The 17,978-nt window shown below is 39.0% G+C and overlaps 2 protein-coding genes across 4 annotated transcripts in view; both read right to left on the reverse strand.

Moving 5' to 3' along the window:
• Positions 1-512: 512 nt before the first annotated feature.
• On the reverse strand, positions 513-10,081 carry LOC129205166 (potassium channel subfamily K member 16-like). The gene is made up of 5 exons (XM_054822344.1): positions 9,644-10,081; positions 5,910-6,024; positions 5,204-5,370; positions 2,610-2,775; positions 513-736 (listed from the first exon to the last, which is right to left on the reverse strand). The coding sequence occupies exons 1-5, from the start codon at positions 9,854-9,856 to the stop codon at positions 513-515; spliced, it is 885 nt and encodes a 294-aa protein (XP_054678319.1). The 5' UTR covers positions 9,857-10,081.
• A 3,596-nt stretch (positions 10,082-13,677) lies between these two features.
• KIF6 (kinesin family member 6) overlaps positions 13,678-17,978 on the reverse strand; it is a 175,319-nt gene continuing 171,018 nt past the window's right edge. For all 3 annotated transcript variants that reach the window (XM_054822544.1, XM_054822543.1, XM_054822542.1), the window contains one exon: positions 13,678-17,553. In XM_054822544.1, coding sequence (XP_054678519.1) covers positions 17,537-17,553 — 17 coding nt within the window. In that variant the 3' untranslated portion in view covers positions 13,678-17,536. The remainder of the gene's footprint in view (positions 17,554-17,978) is intronic.

Raw genomic sequence — 17,978 nt, forward strand, 5'->3', positions numbered from 1 at the left:
CAGACAATATCAAATGAATTTTAACTGGATGGATGTCATTAAGCAGGTGGTCATTACTGTCGATATTCCTCTGTGGTTTTGTTTGTTTTCTGATTGGAAATGAAGAAAGATTTCTACACCTGACTTGCCACTTGAGATTCTTGGTGACATGACTTCTCATTGGAGCTGGGAGGCAGTCACTCTGGATTTTTTTGAAAATGAGTGACCACAAGCAATGAATTCCACTAGAGAAAGAGAAAGGATAATAATTGATTATTTCAGGGGAAGTTGCCTTTGTGGAATGAGAAGTGTGAAATGAATCCTGGGACAGTTCTTTTACCATGTGTGCTACTTCTTTGGAGGTTTTAATTGGCTGTTGCCTACACAGTGCGTGGAAATCTCAATGCATCTGAAACATTTCCTCCTTAGGAAACAGTCCACAACCTGTGGTTTAGTCCTTTACCCACTGGGCTTGCTTGCTGTGAGATATAGATAAAAGATGCACTTTCAAGACTGCTTTCTGTGTACCTTGCTCAGCTAGGGATGTGGATTCTAGGCTGCTCAGGTTCATCTTCCAATTTGGTGGTCGCTCCTTCTGCCAAGCTTAAGTCAGGCTTGTACCACTTTAGCTGAAGGAATTTTTCCATCAAGTCAGCTCCCACGTTGAAGACCAGAGCCAGCCAGGCCAAGCCAAAAACAATCCAAATCGCAGTTAGGCTCCGGTATACTGGGATATAGTGCTTGTTGGGGTTTGTGCCTGAAAAATCCAGGAAACTGCATATTAATCTTGACAGCTTCAGTCTGTCAGACAGCATACATACTCATACACCCTCTCCACCCCTTGCAAAAGTGTATGTTTAACAAGTTTGTGTAATCTATGAGCTTTCTTTTTTTTCTTTTTTCTTTTTGTGTTCCAACTCTCAGGTTAAGCTTAGCACAGTTTGCATCAAATCTCTGAAGCTGAGGCTATATAATCAAAATAGCCATATATAATGTTAATCAGGAATGCACAAAATTGAGTGTTCCTAGCCACCGAGAAAGAAAAAATCAACTTGGAAACCCAATGTTGAATCTGTATTAGCCATATTTCACTCAAGAGACACAAAGGGGATCTCAGATGATTTAGAAAGATATGGTTTACTACCTCAGTGATATAGTGAGTGCTTTTTGTAGAGTGATATACCTCAGTAACCAGGCTTCAAAATCACCTGGAGAATATTATATGGGAAATGCAGACATTTTAAGTAAGTGATTATGGGAATCTTAATCCCCAATTTGATAATGCCACAGCATGGACAATCAGAGCAGCTGATACAGGCAGAGGTCAGCACCGCAGCCCTCCATTTAGTATCTGTCATCCAGATTATCATGAAACTCCACAGTGCCCAGATTCAGCATGGGACGGGTTTTTATCTCCCTTTGGGACATAGTTATGACCTCTAGGAGAGGAGAAGTAACAGACCCTAGAGTTTTTAAACAAATAAACTCACTATACATAATCTGTTAAGAGCATGTGTTCAAATGTTTGGGTGGAAAAATAGCCCTTCACGTGTCAGCCTCTACTGCTATGTCTCAGCCTCGATCTCTAAAGACTATGTAATCTCACTGGGTTTGTTTTCTTTCACAGGCATCCTGGGTTGCCAGTAATATTGTCCCCATTGTAAGTACTGATCATTTCATATTTGACATGATTTCTCTTTGGGAATGGTGGGCATTTGCTGAAACAAATCACTGTTAGGAGAGAGTGGTTCAAAGGCTTAATACTGACAAAGAGATTTCATTTATATTGAAATGTAACCGTGGGGATAGGGGCCGTGAAACAGAAACTATAGAATCAGGTTGAGATAATTAGTTTGTAACCAAGGTAATAGGTAATGAAGCTAACTGACCATGGCAAGGTACAGTGCTGCTATGTTCCATGTACAGTCCCTACCAAACTGAACAATAGGTTTGGAGATATTAATCTTATGAAGTAAGTCATTATGGACAGGTGCACCCACAGCAAGGATACTGCGCATGCCTGCATGAAGAAGGTCATCCAGCGGACACAGGTGCAAGACCACTGATGACCACCAGAGACCCTTGAGGACCACCGACTCAAATCACTGAGCATGCGTGACGGGGAGGAGAATATGGAAATGGATTCCAAGAAATGATTAGCATAGGACTACCCTTTCTGAGAAAAACGATGAATATGTATGTTTTGATTCTATATAACCTGTGTATTGGTGGTTACCTGGCATGCACGTTGAGTGGAGCTATCCCCCGTGCATCCAGCGCTGCAATAAAGAATGCCTGCCTTTTAACACTACATTGGTGTTACGAGGTTTATTCCCGGATTTCAGTGACACCACCTGTCACTCATGGATCATATTTGTACCAGCTTGGACATAGTCACCATCAAATGTGTGTTCGGTGGCATATGTGAAATGAGTTTCTTGACTCTCAGCTTAGCGGCCAAGAGAAAAATGCCCACATCATATAATACATTAGCTCATTATTACCAATCTGGCTCAGCTTGCTCTTGTACCAGATTTATCGTGGAATGGATATCTGTGCTCTCTGTATTTAGCTTTATACTAGACTAACAAATTTCAACAAAGCTCAATACAGTTCACCTTCTTTATTACCTACTACATAGTCCCCAAATCCAATGGTGCTCAGGGTGATGAAGGTGAAGTAAAAGCCTTCTCCATAGCTCCAGCCTTCTACGTAACTGAAGACCAGTGGTGGGAACACTAGAAAAAGCAAGGTCCCAGTGGTCAGGAAGATGGCCGCTGCCAGTGTTTGAACCACCTGAAAAATAAAAGGAAGATGGCAGCTAAACAGCACTGAGCAGTTGTCTAGTGGAAATTGCTGGGTCTGTTTTGCTCTTGAATCACAAACCCACTCCAGCTGGGAACAATGTCCAAAAAAATGAAGGATAAACCAATGCTTCCACACACTGCAGGCTGATCTCACTGTTTACCCTGCACATAGATCTTGTACCTAATCATGAATCCAAAAAATCTCAATATTAGGAAAAAAAGGAGGATTTTTAAAAGCTTTTTTGCAATAAGTTTTACAGTATGTTCAAGTCATGTTTTCAAACTTATTATGGCAACCATAGGAATGAAATACTCACTTTACAAATTCAATTCAAGTGGAGATTCTCTCATAATCAATTGGCTCCTGTGTTTGAGGAAAATCAGCAAGTATTGCATAACTCCTGATACAAAGATTGGCAAGAACAAATTAGAGTTCTCTTCACCATGACTGCTTCCAAAGATTTATAAAGTGGCTTGCAAGAGCTGAGCCAAAAATATGCTTGGATGAAATCTAAGTGAAGTCAGTTTGCCTCCTTTTATTTTTAAATTAGAAGCATTCAAAGCAGAACTGTTTTCTGTCAGCACAGGGCAGATCTGTGTCTCTCAGTACAAATGTCTGCCTTCTGGGAGATAAGTTACAGCATATGTAGCTGCAATAGATAGATAGGTACACAGAATGGTCAGTGACAGGGTCATGACAGGGGATTTTAGGAGTTTGGGATTGAGGATCAGGAGGAATTCATGGATTTCCAGGGAACACACTCTGGTGAACTTTTGACTAGTGATGTGGGGGCTGAGGGAAACTCATTGCAATTGTTTAAAAATGCCCTCAAGGACATTCAAACCAGAGTATGATTTTCTATGCATGCACTTATTGTGACTGGATGAAAAGCCAAACCACTCTTTATAAACTAGAAGTCCCAGGTATCATGTTTTTCTTTCTCTCTCTCTGTATTATCTCACATATAAAATAGTCAGTCGGCTGAGCTTGAGAAACTTGGCGTAAGCCTACTGGGTGACTTTGACAAATCACTTCTAGATTATGTACCGTGTCTCTCCAGCTGTATAATAATACTTACCTCATTTACAAAGCACTTTGAGAATTACTGATCAACATGGTTATAGTTGATATCTGTTCTCATTTAGTTCATTCCAGAAGCGTGATAGCATTTAATTAGATAATAAAGTTTGCATAAAACTTTGCACTGAAATGCACAATATTACTTTTCCCCCTGGCTTTTAAGAACTTTGTGGTACAAACCTATAAGGTAGGGGACAGTATGTCAGGAATGAAGAAGAACTGATTGTAATTAATTTCCCAAAGCATGACTAAGTTATGTTTAAAAGGAGATGAACCGACTTCCTGGAAGAGGCTTTTCAGAGTGAACAAGCAGATACAGCTCCAAAGCTTTGTCTGATCATAGGAGTTCTGCCAGAAATGAGTGAAAAGGGAAAAAAAAAATTACATCCCTGAGGTGCTATTAGAAATCTCAGGAAAGATGCAGCTATAGTAGCATGAAAATCCTTCTGGTGGTAGAGCTGCATGTATTTGGGGAACAGACATAGGTTATGCAGCTACAGAACTTCTTGTTCATATAAAGCAAGTCTGCATTTGACAGTACTTTTATAGCTTTCCCAGTGTAGGTAAAGAATGCAGTGACTCAGAGATTTTATAAATTAAAAAGAGAAAGAAACTTGTGCCAGAACTCTGAAATGTTTCAACATATCTAACATATCTAATCTCCCTTTTCCCTAACTAAAGAGGTCAACTCATTGAACCTTTACTCAGAAACATGCACTGACTTTGCTATAAATGACCTTCATGTATTTTCTATTATCAGTGCTTCCCCTATTCCAATACATCTGGACTAGTTCAATGACTCACAAACAAACTATAACTAAGGAGAAGGAATATTTATTTACATTTCAAGAAAAGGAAAGGAAGGAAGTGCTAAATTGCTGGCACAATCAGGGAAGGTAATTCAAGCCAGATTAGCAGGCCAATAATAATAAGTTGTCTTTGTACAGTGTAAATCTAGATTCTGAATAGATGCTAGCATAGGCTAGACAACGAGAGCTTGATTCAGCAATGTGTGTATGTAGGTGTATTCTGCTAAGATCACCAAAGCTTAAGGACCCTGCTCAAAATTGAGGCTGTGCTTGCCTAACAGTTTCGCTGAGTCAGATTTTAAAAAGGCAAATCTAGAGTCCCTCAAGCAAAAGCAAATTGCTTTAAAGCTATCGTAGATAAATACAGTATATCAATTTTCTGATATAGAGGGCCACATAATTGCTGTGGTTTGGAAAAATGTAGGCACGTACAAGGAAACCCAGTCTAGCAATGGCAGTACATATCTGAGAAGAGAACTTTAATTAGTTTTAAAATAGTGGAAATAAATGATAGATAGACACTGTACCTGGGCACGGCCTGGCTTTTGCACCCATCTTTCCAGGGTAATCAGATGAGCATTGAGGCCTTTCCCCAACTGATTAAGGAAGGCCAGGTTGAGGGGCACGCCGAATAAGGCATAAAACACACAGAAGATCTGCCCTGCCACTGTGCTGGGGGATAGGTTACCATAACCTGGAAAAAAAGAAGAAAACAGCTACATGAAAAGGCTTTACAGTCAGGCTGCAGGCCATCATGTGAAGTTCCTAGGCTTGGAAGCTCAACTACATTAAGCTTCAGGAACCGTGGACCTATGATTTTCTGCAATTAAATCTGCCTACAAAGTGCCATAGCTTATGATGGAGCCCTGTGCATTCACTACTACTAACAGAAAATTTAACATGTGAAAAATATTACTCTTAAAGAGTACTGTAATTTTCTATAGGTCTCTGATTTTGTGTGAGTGCAACTGAGTGCTTCAAAGCAATCTCAAGATGCGCCGTGCATGTACAAAATGATATTGCATTTACCAAGTAGGCACTCAGCTTTTTTTGCAGGTGTAATATGATGGATACACAAGAATAACAGGTATAATTGGAAACCGATAGAAAACCATAGCCCACAGTAGACAAGATTGTCTTGCAGATGCATTCTGCCCATCAATCGCACATTTCTGAGGGCTCTACAGGACAGCTAGAGGAAACTCCAATTTATAACGAAAGAGAGTACCTCACCTATAGTGGTGACAACAGTTCCTGCAAAAAAGAAGGAGTTGCTGAAGTCCCAGTTACTGGGATTTGTAGAGTTTCCTTCTGGGTTGACCCCTTTTTCCCATGCTTCCATGAGGACCTGAGGCAGAAGAGGTCAAAGGAGCAAAAATGAGCAACCCATTAGACCAAATCAGGAAGAATGTCAGAAAAAAGAGAGAAGTAAATATTGCTTTCCATCTTGAGCAAGCAGAGCAATAAACAGTGTAGATAACAGGGTAGAGTGTGACTAAAATGGCCTTGTGCTGACACAGAAAAACTTGGAAATAGAGCTGGCCAGGTACTTGAACACTTATCACTGGAGAACTGGCCATTGAAGTAGGATAGGTTCCATAACTAGTTGAAGGGGAAGGGTAAAGGGAAGGGGAGGGGGAAAGGAGTGGAGGGAGTCCCCAAAGTGACCAAACGAGGAAAAGAAAATGGAATTATGCTGTAAAAAATAAAGGCAAATTCTCTTCCCTCCTTCCCTAGTCTAGGCATCTCCAGTTTTTAATTTGGGCATGTGTAAATGTATGGTTGTGTCTGTGGGGAGGGGCATGGGGAACAAGCACTTTTCTGTTTCCTCTATGTAAGTACTAGTGAAGATAAATTACTATTATTTTGGCTATGACTTCCCAATAATTTTCAATGAATATTAGACTTCTAGTCTGAAAGATTAGCTAATGAAATATTCTATGCTATTCCAGATAGCTCTTACCAGATGACCAAAACTACTATGTGCAAATGAAATGCTGTTCCTATTTATGCATTGAATATCTTGTTAGCTGCCTTAGTGAAGACACTGTTCTTTTGCTCTCCCCAAGGATTTCTCTGAAGGAGACTGGTTACCCTCTGCTCAGTGGCTGGGTTTCAAGAATCCCTTTGTTTGTTACATACCAATTTTGAGGTCCAGGTCACAGCCTTTGTCATTTTGACAAATGCCTGAAGGAATTACTTGTTCATCTCTTCTAGAGACTTTTGTGTGATGCAAGACATGAGCAGGATTCAACAGCAATTCCAGCTCTAGTTTGTTCCAGGAGCATGAGACCAAAGAAGATATTCAAATGTTGACCACTGCCAAAAGGATTGCTTATCTGATGAACATACCCACTACAAGGTATCTGATTTTGCATAGGTTCTGCAGTATGACCTGATACGTGCTGATGGATTGAGTATCCTAAGTTTAATAGCTAATGTTATTCCTTCAGTAAAAAATCCTACAGCATTGGTCAAGTCCATTAGGCATCATTGCATGTGATCTCACTATTGAAGTGTCAGCAGAGTTTCTTTTCAGTATGACAAAGAACTTTACATTATCCATTAAAAGCTTGCTCTTAGAATTGGAAGAATTTGACATGCCAAATTTTCTAGAGTTGACTATTTTGTTTGCTGATTAGAAGGAACGCACAGAAGCTACGGAGGTGCGAGTCTTTTGAAATGTCTAAAATAATTACAGGTTTAATTCGTCCCTGTAAGGAACACTTGTCAGTTCTATCCATTTTGATGCACAGGAGTTCAGAGGAGCTAAATTCACATCATGAGAGCCAACATGGAAGAGTAAGGCAATGTTGAACACTTCAGACATAGTCTGCCAAGGCCAGATGTCTTGATATGATTGCTGCTTTTAAGTACAACCCCATGAAAGAAATGGCATCCTGGTGCCCAGGAGAATCATTCCTAAACAAACAGGTTCATGTGGGACAGTTATAATGGCTCCTGGCTCCATTCCATCTACAGCTTGGGTAATGATTATGGCTGGAGTGCAAACAGAGCAGCTGTTGGATGGTTGTGAACATTAGCTGTTGTCTTTGGAAGCAGAAATAGCCAGTAAGTAAAAGCAATGTGCTACAATTTACAGGAAGAGTATGAAGCCTACAAAAAGCTATAGCAGGACATGGAGAGAATAAAAACTGCTTGCCATTTCTGCTCCTGTTCCCTGCCAACTGCAGCCACTTGTGGTCATAGACAAGGATTTTGTCCTCTTGGTCTATATTTATATCAGTTCCTTTGAGGCTGGAAAAGTATGGACGTAATCAAACCAGGGACTTCAAAAAGGTACCTCCTTGCTCAATGAAGCTGCTTCTCAGTTATGCTGTCAGAATGGCATAATTTCCTGACCAAAATATGTTTAGCAGAGACACATTAGATTGCAGAATTTGCATTTGCACTTTCCCAAAGCTCCAGGCTGTTCGGCTTAGGAGTTGCAGCTCAGGGCCACCTCTCAGCTAGGCAGTTTTAGCCAAGCAGAGCCAATGCAGTTTACGGACATGGAACTGCAACAATTTGCTTCATGCACAATCAAGTCAAAAGTTAATGAATTATAAGGGGTAACTCCACTATTAGTGATAATAGGTATGCAAAAAGAAATCTGGGTTGACTCTCAGATTCCAGGATTTAGGTTTAAAGAACTGGCAATAGGACAAGAAACCTTATACTTGTCAGCTGAGCAGATTGAATCTAGTGTCTGCATCTCACCACAGCCTGAATACTGTGGCTTTTCAGACTGAAACTTCTGACATGATGAACAGGCCTTCTTAACCATATAGTTAAAACATATAGAGAGATGATTGCTTCCCTGTATTAGTTTTAGAGTTAGAGATTTAATATGGAAAGACTTCTATTCCCTGACTTTCCTGTGGAAAGACTTCTATTAGTAAGAGCTGGACAAATTTCTTAAGAGGTCTTATAAATGGCAAGTGAGTCAGAGGGCACCTGCACTTACATTTAACTTGAGGACTATCAAATCTAAGTACTTTGAAGCTTGGTGCGTTGTAGATGATAATTTGGTGCCCTCAGCTGGTTTTGTCTGGAACAGCTGACGAGTGAACTGTATCTAAATCAGCAGAGATGCAGCAAAATGTGTGCTGGGTTAAGGGCTAAGGAAGCTTCACTGGAGCCAGACAGAGGAGAATCTGGAACTGTGTGAACTCTCCCTAAGGTTTCTAGGGTACCAGAGATTTAAGTAAACCTTTCAATCCTATGAATTTGGTTTAGAATGGGAATCAGGATTTTCTCCTCTACAATCGTTTATCACAGAGATAAGGGAAAGACAGGTAATATCACCAACTGGTGAAGCTGAAAACCAAACATTTTTAGGCATGTAAGTTCTTGAAAACTCTAGTCATTTTCCGGCCAATGTCAAATGTTCCAAAAAAATATAGCACAGTATTAGTAATCAGAACATTGTCCTTGTAGACAGAGGCTCAGGCACCTTCTCTTCCCTTTCTAATCTGAACTTCACTGTTTGCTTAAATCCATTTACAGAATCTGGGCTCTTTGTTGATCAAAAGCATATATACCTTCATGGAAGTTCTCTGACTTGGACACTAAATTTGCAGCATGTTTAGAGTTTCTATCAGGTTTAATGACATGGTAGAAAGAGTTCAAACTGTTTAGACACCCAGCTCTGCAACTGGATAAATTTTGAGCACGAAGAAAGTGGTACTTCAAGGATTTCTGCCTAGTTCTTGCAATACTAGAATGAGAATATGTCTGTAATAATACCAAGAACAGTCTAGTAATTTATCTCCAGCTGGTTTTGAGGTATAGATTAGAACGTAATTGAAGATGTCATTAATTGACAACTCCTATTTGAACAAGAGCCCTTTATGTCTTATTATAAGTGATAGATAATACTTCATGACATGCTTGGCTACAACAGTGTAATTTCTTCTAACGAAAATAATGCTTTAGCCAAAATAATGGGAGCCTGTTCTTCTCACCTGTACAAACTGCTCCAGGGCTTGCCTGTCCAAGCATGTGTAGTTCTGCAGGAACTTGAGCTTCTCCAGCTGGAACTGGTCCCGAAAGTGGGTCTCTGCCTGCTTTTCCAGCAGCTGGAACACCATGGCACCCAGGAGGAGGTAAAAGAGATACCCCAGTACCAGCAGCGGAGTCCAGCTGATCTGCCGGTTGTGTACGGTGAGGATGGGCATGCTGCTGCTCTGCTGCTGCCAGTCCCTGCTCAGTACGTAATAGGTTACTGTCCCAAGACGCGTGCTACCCAGGAATCACACACCCACGTTCCCAGCTCCTGCCCTGGAGAATTTTTTAACAGAATATACGGCTATCAGGCCTATACAAAATGAGACTAACAGGCAAATTTTAACCCTCCACATCTTTTCTCTATCCAAAATAAAGGGAGACCATTTATGGCTTAATAAGAAGGTGAATCATAGTGTTTTTCTCCTACTAAAACATCTTTATCCAAAGATCTCAATCAATTGAATGAAGCCAGACACAAGCCTTCTGAGATTAGTATTATTTTCCAGGCTGGGAAGCTGAAGTGAAACTTCAGGGTCATACAAATACAGACTCTTAAAGTCTTGACAAGTAAAGCCTTACTCTAAACACTAGACTTCTGTACAAGAAAACACTATAAACTCTCTAATTATGGTGGACTCCCCAGAACAAAGAAGAGTATGGAGCTGAATAAATGGAAAAGTCAATAGCTGCCGTCTGTACCATACAAACATTCCTGACACCAGTGAAAGCAGCATGATGAAGCTCATAAACATCCTGAATTCAGCCTGGTCACAAGACAGACCTCTTTCTTTTCTAACCCTAATAAGATCAGTCCCCTCACTGCCTGGCCTGCCGCTCCTGAATTCTTTGTCAGATGACTCCACCCTTTAGTCCGTAGAGTTAGAGAATGAAGCACTCATGCCTACTGCTTTCAGTCTCCGTATTGCCCTTTTAATCCAAATACATAAGGGGAAAGGAGGGCTTAAGGTTAATCGTTAGCTACAAAAGTACCAGAGGTTCACTCATGGGAGCCTTAATGATTATCATGCACTGGAAATGAGCTGGGCTTGCATATTTTTCCGTAGGAAGAGCTTTACAGTTAGTGTCATCTATGCCACACTGCTTCTGAAAGAAAACACACATGCTCACACAGAGCAAGGCAGCCAAGTGGCTAGGGCTGCAATTTTGTTATTAAACTCCCTTCCCGTTAAAATGTTCTGGCTACAGATATCCCTTCTTTGCTTAGTATTCAGATTGTTTTTCACCTACCTTCAAACAAGAGGTAGTGCTCAGAGAAAAGGACCAAAAATGGTTTCATTCATATCTGTATCTGGGAAAGCCCCTGTACTTGCCATTTGAACTGTGCTCCTAGGGCCAGCCATCTCCACCCAGAACAGGATGACTGGCAGCAGAAGGCCACTTGTCACTCTGGAAAGTGAAAAGTATTGTGGAGAACTCCCAGAAGAACATCTTGGACTTTGTCTGGGACCACTCTGTTGCTGTGACTGGGGAACAGAAAGATTTCAGTAGAGAAGTGCAACATGCAAGGACTCAGAGCCTTAGTGCTCTGGCATTTCTTTTCAGCTGAAGTGAAACATTTGGGAGATAGAAGCTGTAGTGGCATTCATATTACTGAGCATTGCAATAACATTATGAAGCAAACAGATCTGAAGCAACTGAGATGTCCAACTTGTCACTGATGGAAGGCTTTCTCTTGGTCTGTGCTAAGGATGACAATTACTTTCCGAATATCTAACAAGAACTGCTCTCTTGCGTCTGATTTCCGTAATTGAAAGGTACAGCTTGTTGTTCCATACCTTGTGAAATGTTATGGGTAGACAAGCCTGGGATGTTGCACAACTGCCTGTTACACTAGCAGGGCTGTTTCTGGTGAGAGATCCAGATGTTTGTCATGCTGTAGTTTATAGGACCTGTGTTTACCAGTCCAAGAGAATGCTAGCCTACTGGCTTTCTGGAATGGGTGCAAACACATATGCATAGCTGGGCTGAGACAAATTCCCCTGGTTGAAGTAGGTTTCCCAATTAAGGGTATCAAAATATTAACTAAGTTATAAATGAACAAATACAGCCCTGAACCTCTTTTATGTCCCCTTCTGTTCTGTCTAGTTCAGTTCAACAAAGCATTCCAGCTGCCAAACTTGGCAGCCTAAATTATTCCTTAAGAAAAAAATGTCCACTTAGGCCTACTTTTAGGATCTTAATTTTCTGAGGGTTTTGTGAATTGAGTCACTAAAATTGTCAAGGTGTGTTTAGTTCTATACTTCAGATATTCCTACTTAAAGTACTTCAGCATTAAAGGTGTATCCTATTTTGTTGGCCAAGTGAAATGATTTCTAATCAGCTTTCAGAGGAGGTGTTATCTTTACCATGACTATTATTTGAAAAGCATTTAGAAAAAAGGCACACACACACCCCCAACTATTAATGGCTAATATAACAAACAGCTGGAGAGAACTTTAAGAGACACATGAAATATGTGATGTGTCCTGGGGCTGATGTAGAAAGCAGTGTTTCTGCAGAAAGGTGGAAAAAATAAAAAAATCAATTGCATGTGCACAAGACACTGCAGAGTAAATATGCAGTTAGAGATGAACCACTTTATAGCTGAATGACCTTACAGATAAATGCAAGGGCAAAATCATGAACCAAACATTTAAGAAAGTATTTTCATAAACATGCACAGTTCCATACAGGTGAGCAGAGTCGTGTGCTCTGAAAATGTGAAAGACAACAGCCTGTAAGTAGCTAATGCTGCCATATTTACTCCAATGGAAAAGCTACAGAAATATGTACCTATAGATTTCAAGTTATAGAAATCATCAATATTCTGTTCGCAAAGGGTTTTTTTTTTCCCTGATGTCAGGCTGCAACATAGGAATAAACCAAAACAAGAATCTGTGCAGTAGCCCAGAAGTTATGTCTTGCCACAGGAAAAAACAAACTCAAATGTGTACATTTGGAAGTAAACTGAAGACTCATGTTTTCTGAGTGAGTTCTGAATCTGGAAGAGGGAGCTCAGCATGACTTACCATATCAGAAATTAAATTTGACTTCCACATAAGGCATAATATACAATATGCTGAAATAACAATACTAGCAGATCCCTTTTGATGATGGGATGACAACGCACACTGTCTAATCTAACGTCTCTTGTTGCTCTTTTAATGTTCTTCTGATTAAAAAATGAACAAAACCTGAGTTCACAAACATTAGAAATAAAAAATGCTGAAAGCAAAAACTTCTTGAGAGTAGCCGAACTTAGAAGTTGACTGTTACTCAGAGGTCCTGCTGTTCCAGCGCGCTCTGCCACTGTTAAACATAAGAGTATGTTTGTCTCTGTACAGAACTAGATGACAAACTGGATGCAAAGATCCAGGGACCCATTCTTCCACAGGGTATGCATTTCAGCCTGAACAGTTTGTACAGGGACGTACGGAATTGTTTTGAATCTCCTTTGCTCCTTGACTGACTTTTAAACCCTGCACTTCAGAGAAGAGTTAAGGAAATTATTTAAGAACCATGTTAAATACAAACAACAGTAACATTGCATTTCTTCAGGCATGACACTGCCGTCTGGCAATTTTCTACTTCTGATTTTGTTCTCACTCCAAATTTAAACCAAGCATTTTGACTTCCTGATTTACACTCACATAGGTGAAAACATGAAGCATTTTCAGATAAAAGTTATAGAGAGTTCCAAGATTTCAATAGTATTTTTGTCATACAGACTCCATGGGGGGGGGGAGTTTCCTTGAATTCTGTAGCTATTATCTTGGAGGAAGACCTTGTTTCTGTTCTTCATCTGTATAAATGCATTTGGGTAAACCCACTGCTGGCCCACAAATACAACTGTTAGTTTAGTTCACTGTTTGTGCCAAATGAAGCACCTCAAGCTGTCCCAAAAAAATGAACAGAAGATAATCTTTGAAAATCTCAGGAGCAGCCCCTGAGATTTCCCTCAAGGGAAAGGGAATACAAAGTTTTAGTCGAAAGTCTTCAATTTTATTATGGTGGTATCAAATCAAGGCATTGGATAGTAAGTATTACAAATGTCTAGTTTACATTGCTTGCTGTATTGGTGAGGTTTCGAAGCAAATATTGCAGGAAGTGAAACAAAAAAAATTACAAAAGATCATGTAACATTGATTTAAACAACAATAAAACGATTCATATGAAATAATCTAAAAACAGAAGTTCGATTGTTGTGGTTATTAAAAATGGACTTTGAAAAGACAAACAAATTCTATATAGAGTTACCAAAGATGCTATATGTAACTAGGCATTCCCAGATTTTCACCTTGTTGGCATCCATATTTACCAGCTGGATATTTGGTACAGGCAACATTTATAAGATCTTAACAATTTATCACATTGGAGTCCTCTCAGTTTATACTATTGACATAAAGCACTTGCATCCTATGATTGATTAAACCAGGTAAGAACAATAAAATCTTTTGCTGGGAAGATATCACAATATATACTTACACTGTTACATGTGTAAACCTCATTATTCCACTTCAAAGACTCTTTCATAAAAAACACAGGAGTGAAAAAGGGAGATTGAATTAGGCATATCCATCTTCCAAGCAAGAGAAACTCACCATAAGGTTATGTCATTTTCTCCTTGGAGCTCTCTGAAAAGCTTCAGTGGCCAGGAAGTGATGAAAATGGAGACAAATGCCCAAGCCAAAAGCTGATGAGCTCAAGGGTTTCACTAGTGTGCTTCCAGATCGTGTATAGATCCCTGGCAGATTCAGCATAAATGAGAACAGACCCTTTGGCTTTTATTATAAGTTTGGGTCATATCCTGACCCTCCCAGAAGGAGACTGCTGTAGGAGACCAGTGGATGTCTATCTTCTCTTGAAATAAACTATACAGAAGGATTGGAAATGCCTTGAAACAAGAGGTGACATGATCCACAATCTCTGGTATAAATTAATCCTGGAACTATCTGCATGATATCTAGCACTGTAGAACTACTTCCCCAAGAAATCTCCACAAAAAAGATATTTGGATTTATTCTGGTTGGAGATAATAAATAAATTGTATTTACCATATAAACATTTAACCAACCAGCAGCTAGATATCACAGTGAACAGACAGGAGTCAGATATGCATGAGAATCTCTGTGCTTAGCAATACTGCTTTATAGATGGCTTAGGCAGGAGTCAAGACCATTATAAATGTGGGCCTCTTTCTTCAGTGTGGTAAATGCTTAGGTTATTTGCAATTATTCTAGAAATTATATGAACATTATTAAAACAAGTAACTTTGTTCATCTGTGGCCAACCAAACTTTCTTGAAGCAATAAATGCTTTCATGAAGACAAGAAGACCTAGGAAAACCACTAGCCTTCCAATGCCTATGAGAAGGCCATCAAGAAGATGGAGCCAGGCTTTTGACAGTGTGGCTTGTTAGAAGAAGAGAGACAATGGGGAAAAGGAGAAGTTCAGGCTGGACATAAGGAAAATTTTTTTATGATGAGGTCAGTCAAGAATTGGAACAGATTGCTTAGAAAGGTCATGCAGTCTCCATCCTTGGAGGTTTTCAAGACCAGACTGAACAAAGCCCTCAGCATCTTGGTTTGATTTCATAGCTGATGCTGTTTTGAGCAAGAGGTGGGATTAAAGACCTGCTGAGGTCCTTTCCAACCTGAATTTTCCTATGAATCCAAGAGGCAACCTTTGAAAAGTAGAGGCAGTTTTTAAAAAAAGTGTATGCTTTCCTTCTTGAGACTATTATGTACTGAATGAGCAATCTTTCATGTCTACATGATATTACGAAAATTCCCAAAAGAAGCAAGAAATGCTTTATATTTATTTATATGGTTTTATATATTTATATGGTTTTCTATTATTTGATGCACTTTTGTCCAAGCTCTTCTTATGTGTTTGGTATAAACTTAACCTCAGACCATTCTGCCAATCAGGTATTACTTTGCTGACAGTGACTGAATTTCACACCAATTTTACAACATTGTAAAAAAAGGCTAGAAAGTGTTGAAACAGAAGAGCAAGCAATCTTTTCTCTCTGTGAGTTAGATGTGTGGCAAACTGAGAACAAAACACTGGATATGTAATCATCAAGTAGTAGCAGTGTCACATAGATCATACCAGGATAGCGCTGAGATCCTTCTCTTAACCAGTTATTGAAAGCTATTGGAAATGCTTCAACGTCAAAAGAAATGAGCTGTTGTACCAGTAATTCTCTTTTGGCCACCTTCAAATAAATTCACCATAACGGGGACTTTACTGAAAACTGAAAGAGCGAGCTGCCTCACCCAGCAACGGTTTGGAACCTCTGGTTCTTCCCCACTTAGCTGGGTTGGACGGAGGCAGGATGGTGGCCCTGCTATCTTCAACAAAGCTGTATAAACATTAATTCAGTGTATATTTAATACAGTGTTTATATATAACAGAGTAAGGCGAAGAAAAATACAGACAGACAGATAAAGATTCTGGCAGAAAAAGGACATTTTAATACAATCTCTAAGAGAAGATATATGAAAGGGGGAAGACCTGTGGATTTTCCCACCTCTGACCAAATCCTTGAACTCTCTCTTCCCAAAGCAACAGTAGATCTGACTTTTATCTTGCCTTGTACATAAAGCTTAACAATTTATGTGCTACCTGTGCTGACTTTTACAGAAAATTAAAATGCAGAAAAAGGTATAACTTTAATATTTCTTGATTGCATCTTAGTTGTTAATTTGATAAACACTACGTTCTGTAGTTTTGAACATACCAATTCACCATGTACTTCTGAATAATTATGAACTTGCCACAGAATTAAGTATCAACAACTTAAGAAATATACATCCTTGAGAATGATACGTGACTTCTGCCAATATATTGCTGTATTTTTATGTGAACAACCCAAACCCTTCCAAATGCATGACTGTAAGCTTATCACTACCATGAAAAATGATGGCTTCAGTCTGGAAGTATGTGTATCTCAGAGAAACAGACCATTTTGCATTGCATTTTTTGATGTGTTTTAGTCTGATGTGTAAAATAAGTTGTTGCATAACCGCGTATTATGCAATAAAGTAGTTCCAAGTCAATAGTGAACTTACATTATATATAAGATATAACTGTATTTAAATTTTCACATCTCATTTGTGTTTTATAAGTATTTGCTCTGTTTTACTTTAGGCCTATTAAGTGTCATTGTTTCATCTGAAAGCTGTATATTCTGGGAAGGTCTATATTTTGCATAACATTTAATGTATTCAAATAAAAAAAACAGTTGCGAAATTTTGAAGTTAGAATTACTTTCTAGTAAAAATTTATTTTGATATTGCAAGTGCAATGTCAGTATTCTAATAATCTGATATGAAAACTACTATTCCTTTGGGGAAAAAATAAAAATCAGCAAAAGGTCTCAAATGAAATTTTATAGAATTTTGTAATCCAGATAATTACTATTTTTGCACAGACTTCTCTGGATGCCAAGCCTTATGCAAACTGATGCAAACAAAACCATCAGCAGCACTAATAAGTGTTTCCCAGATTAAAGATGTATAAGAGCATTAATACAGTAGATAATTTTAACATTTAGAAAACATACGATGAATTCTCAGTAAACAAGCATATTTGGCAAACTCCTGATTGGTTGTTTTAGTTTTGCTTAATCTTAATGCAAGCTGAAGATACTGAGTGCAAATATTCAAATATGATTCCGTGGAGAAATGGATTTTGTTGTCAAGACAAATAATTTCCTTTACCAATTAAACCGTACATCTAAAGTACTTATTCATACCTGTTTCTAAACAGAAGAGGAAGGGAAAGAACTCTTTTTAAGATCTTTGACTGTTTGTAAAAGGAGATAATGGACTGCAACAAGAATTTCATTTGTTCCCCAAGCCTGAAAGGAGATAAAGAATACATTAGACTATATTTCAGGTTGTGTTGTCAGTTTTAAAACAAACTTCAGAAACCAAAACAAAAGAAAGGAAAAAAAAAGATCTTTTAATTTAAAACTTTTAAGACAAAAAAATCATTCATCTACTCTTCTGCATTTTCATTTTTCTACCTCAAGACTGAACAAGGCAGCAAAAGCATGTTTGCAGAGTAGCCCTTTGTAAAAAGCTTTCCAATGCAGTTATTACAATGCTTTAACAACCCCAGCAAGCTCCTGCGAATGTACCTGCTTTAATTCCGCTCTGTTTAGAAAGCAAATGGTAACAACCTGCAAACCCTGAAGTAATCTTCACTAAGACCTCTCATTCCCTCCCCCTCATTACTGTCACTAAGGATTTTGAGCATTCCCATGCCTTCTGTTTATCAAAC

This window comes from Grus americana, chromosome 3, assembly GCF_028858705.1.
Source record: "Grus americana isolate bGruAme1 chromosome 3, bGruAme1.mat, whole genome shotgun sequence".
Taxonomy (NCBI): domain Eukaryota; kingdom Metazoa; phylum Chordata; class Aves; order Gruiformes; family Gruidae; genus Grus; species Grus americana.

Excerpts from the sequence above, each read along its gene's own strand:
- LOC129205166 (XM_054822344.1), bottom strand. The coding sequence starts at position 9,856 with ATGCCCATCCTCACCGTACACAACCGGCAGATCAGCTGGACTCCGCTG. Across the intron at positions 6,025-9,643 it reads CCCTGGAGCAGTTTGTACAG|GTCCTCATGGAAGCATGGGA; the intron begins GTGAGAAGAACA and ends CTTCTGCCTCAG. Across the intron at positions 737-2,609 it reads ATTTGGGGACTATGTAGTAG|GCACAAACCCCAACAAGCAC; the intron begins GTAATAAAGAAG and ends TGGATTTTTCAG.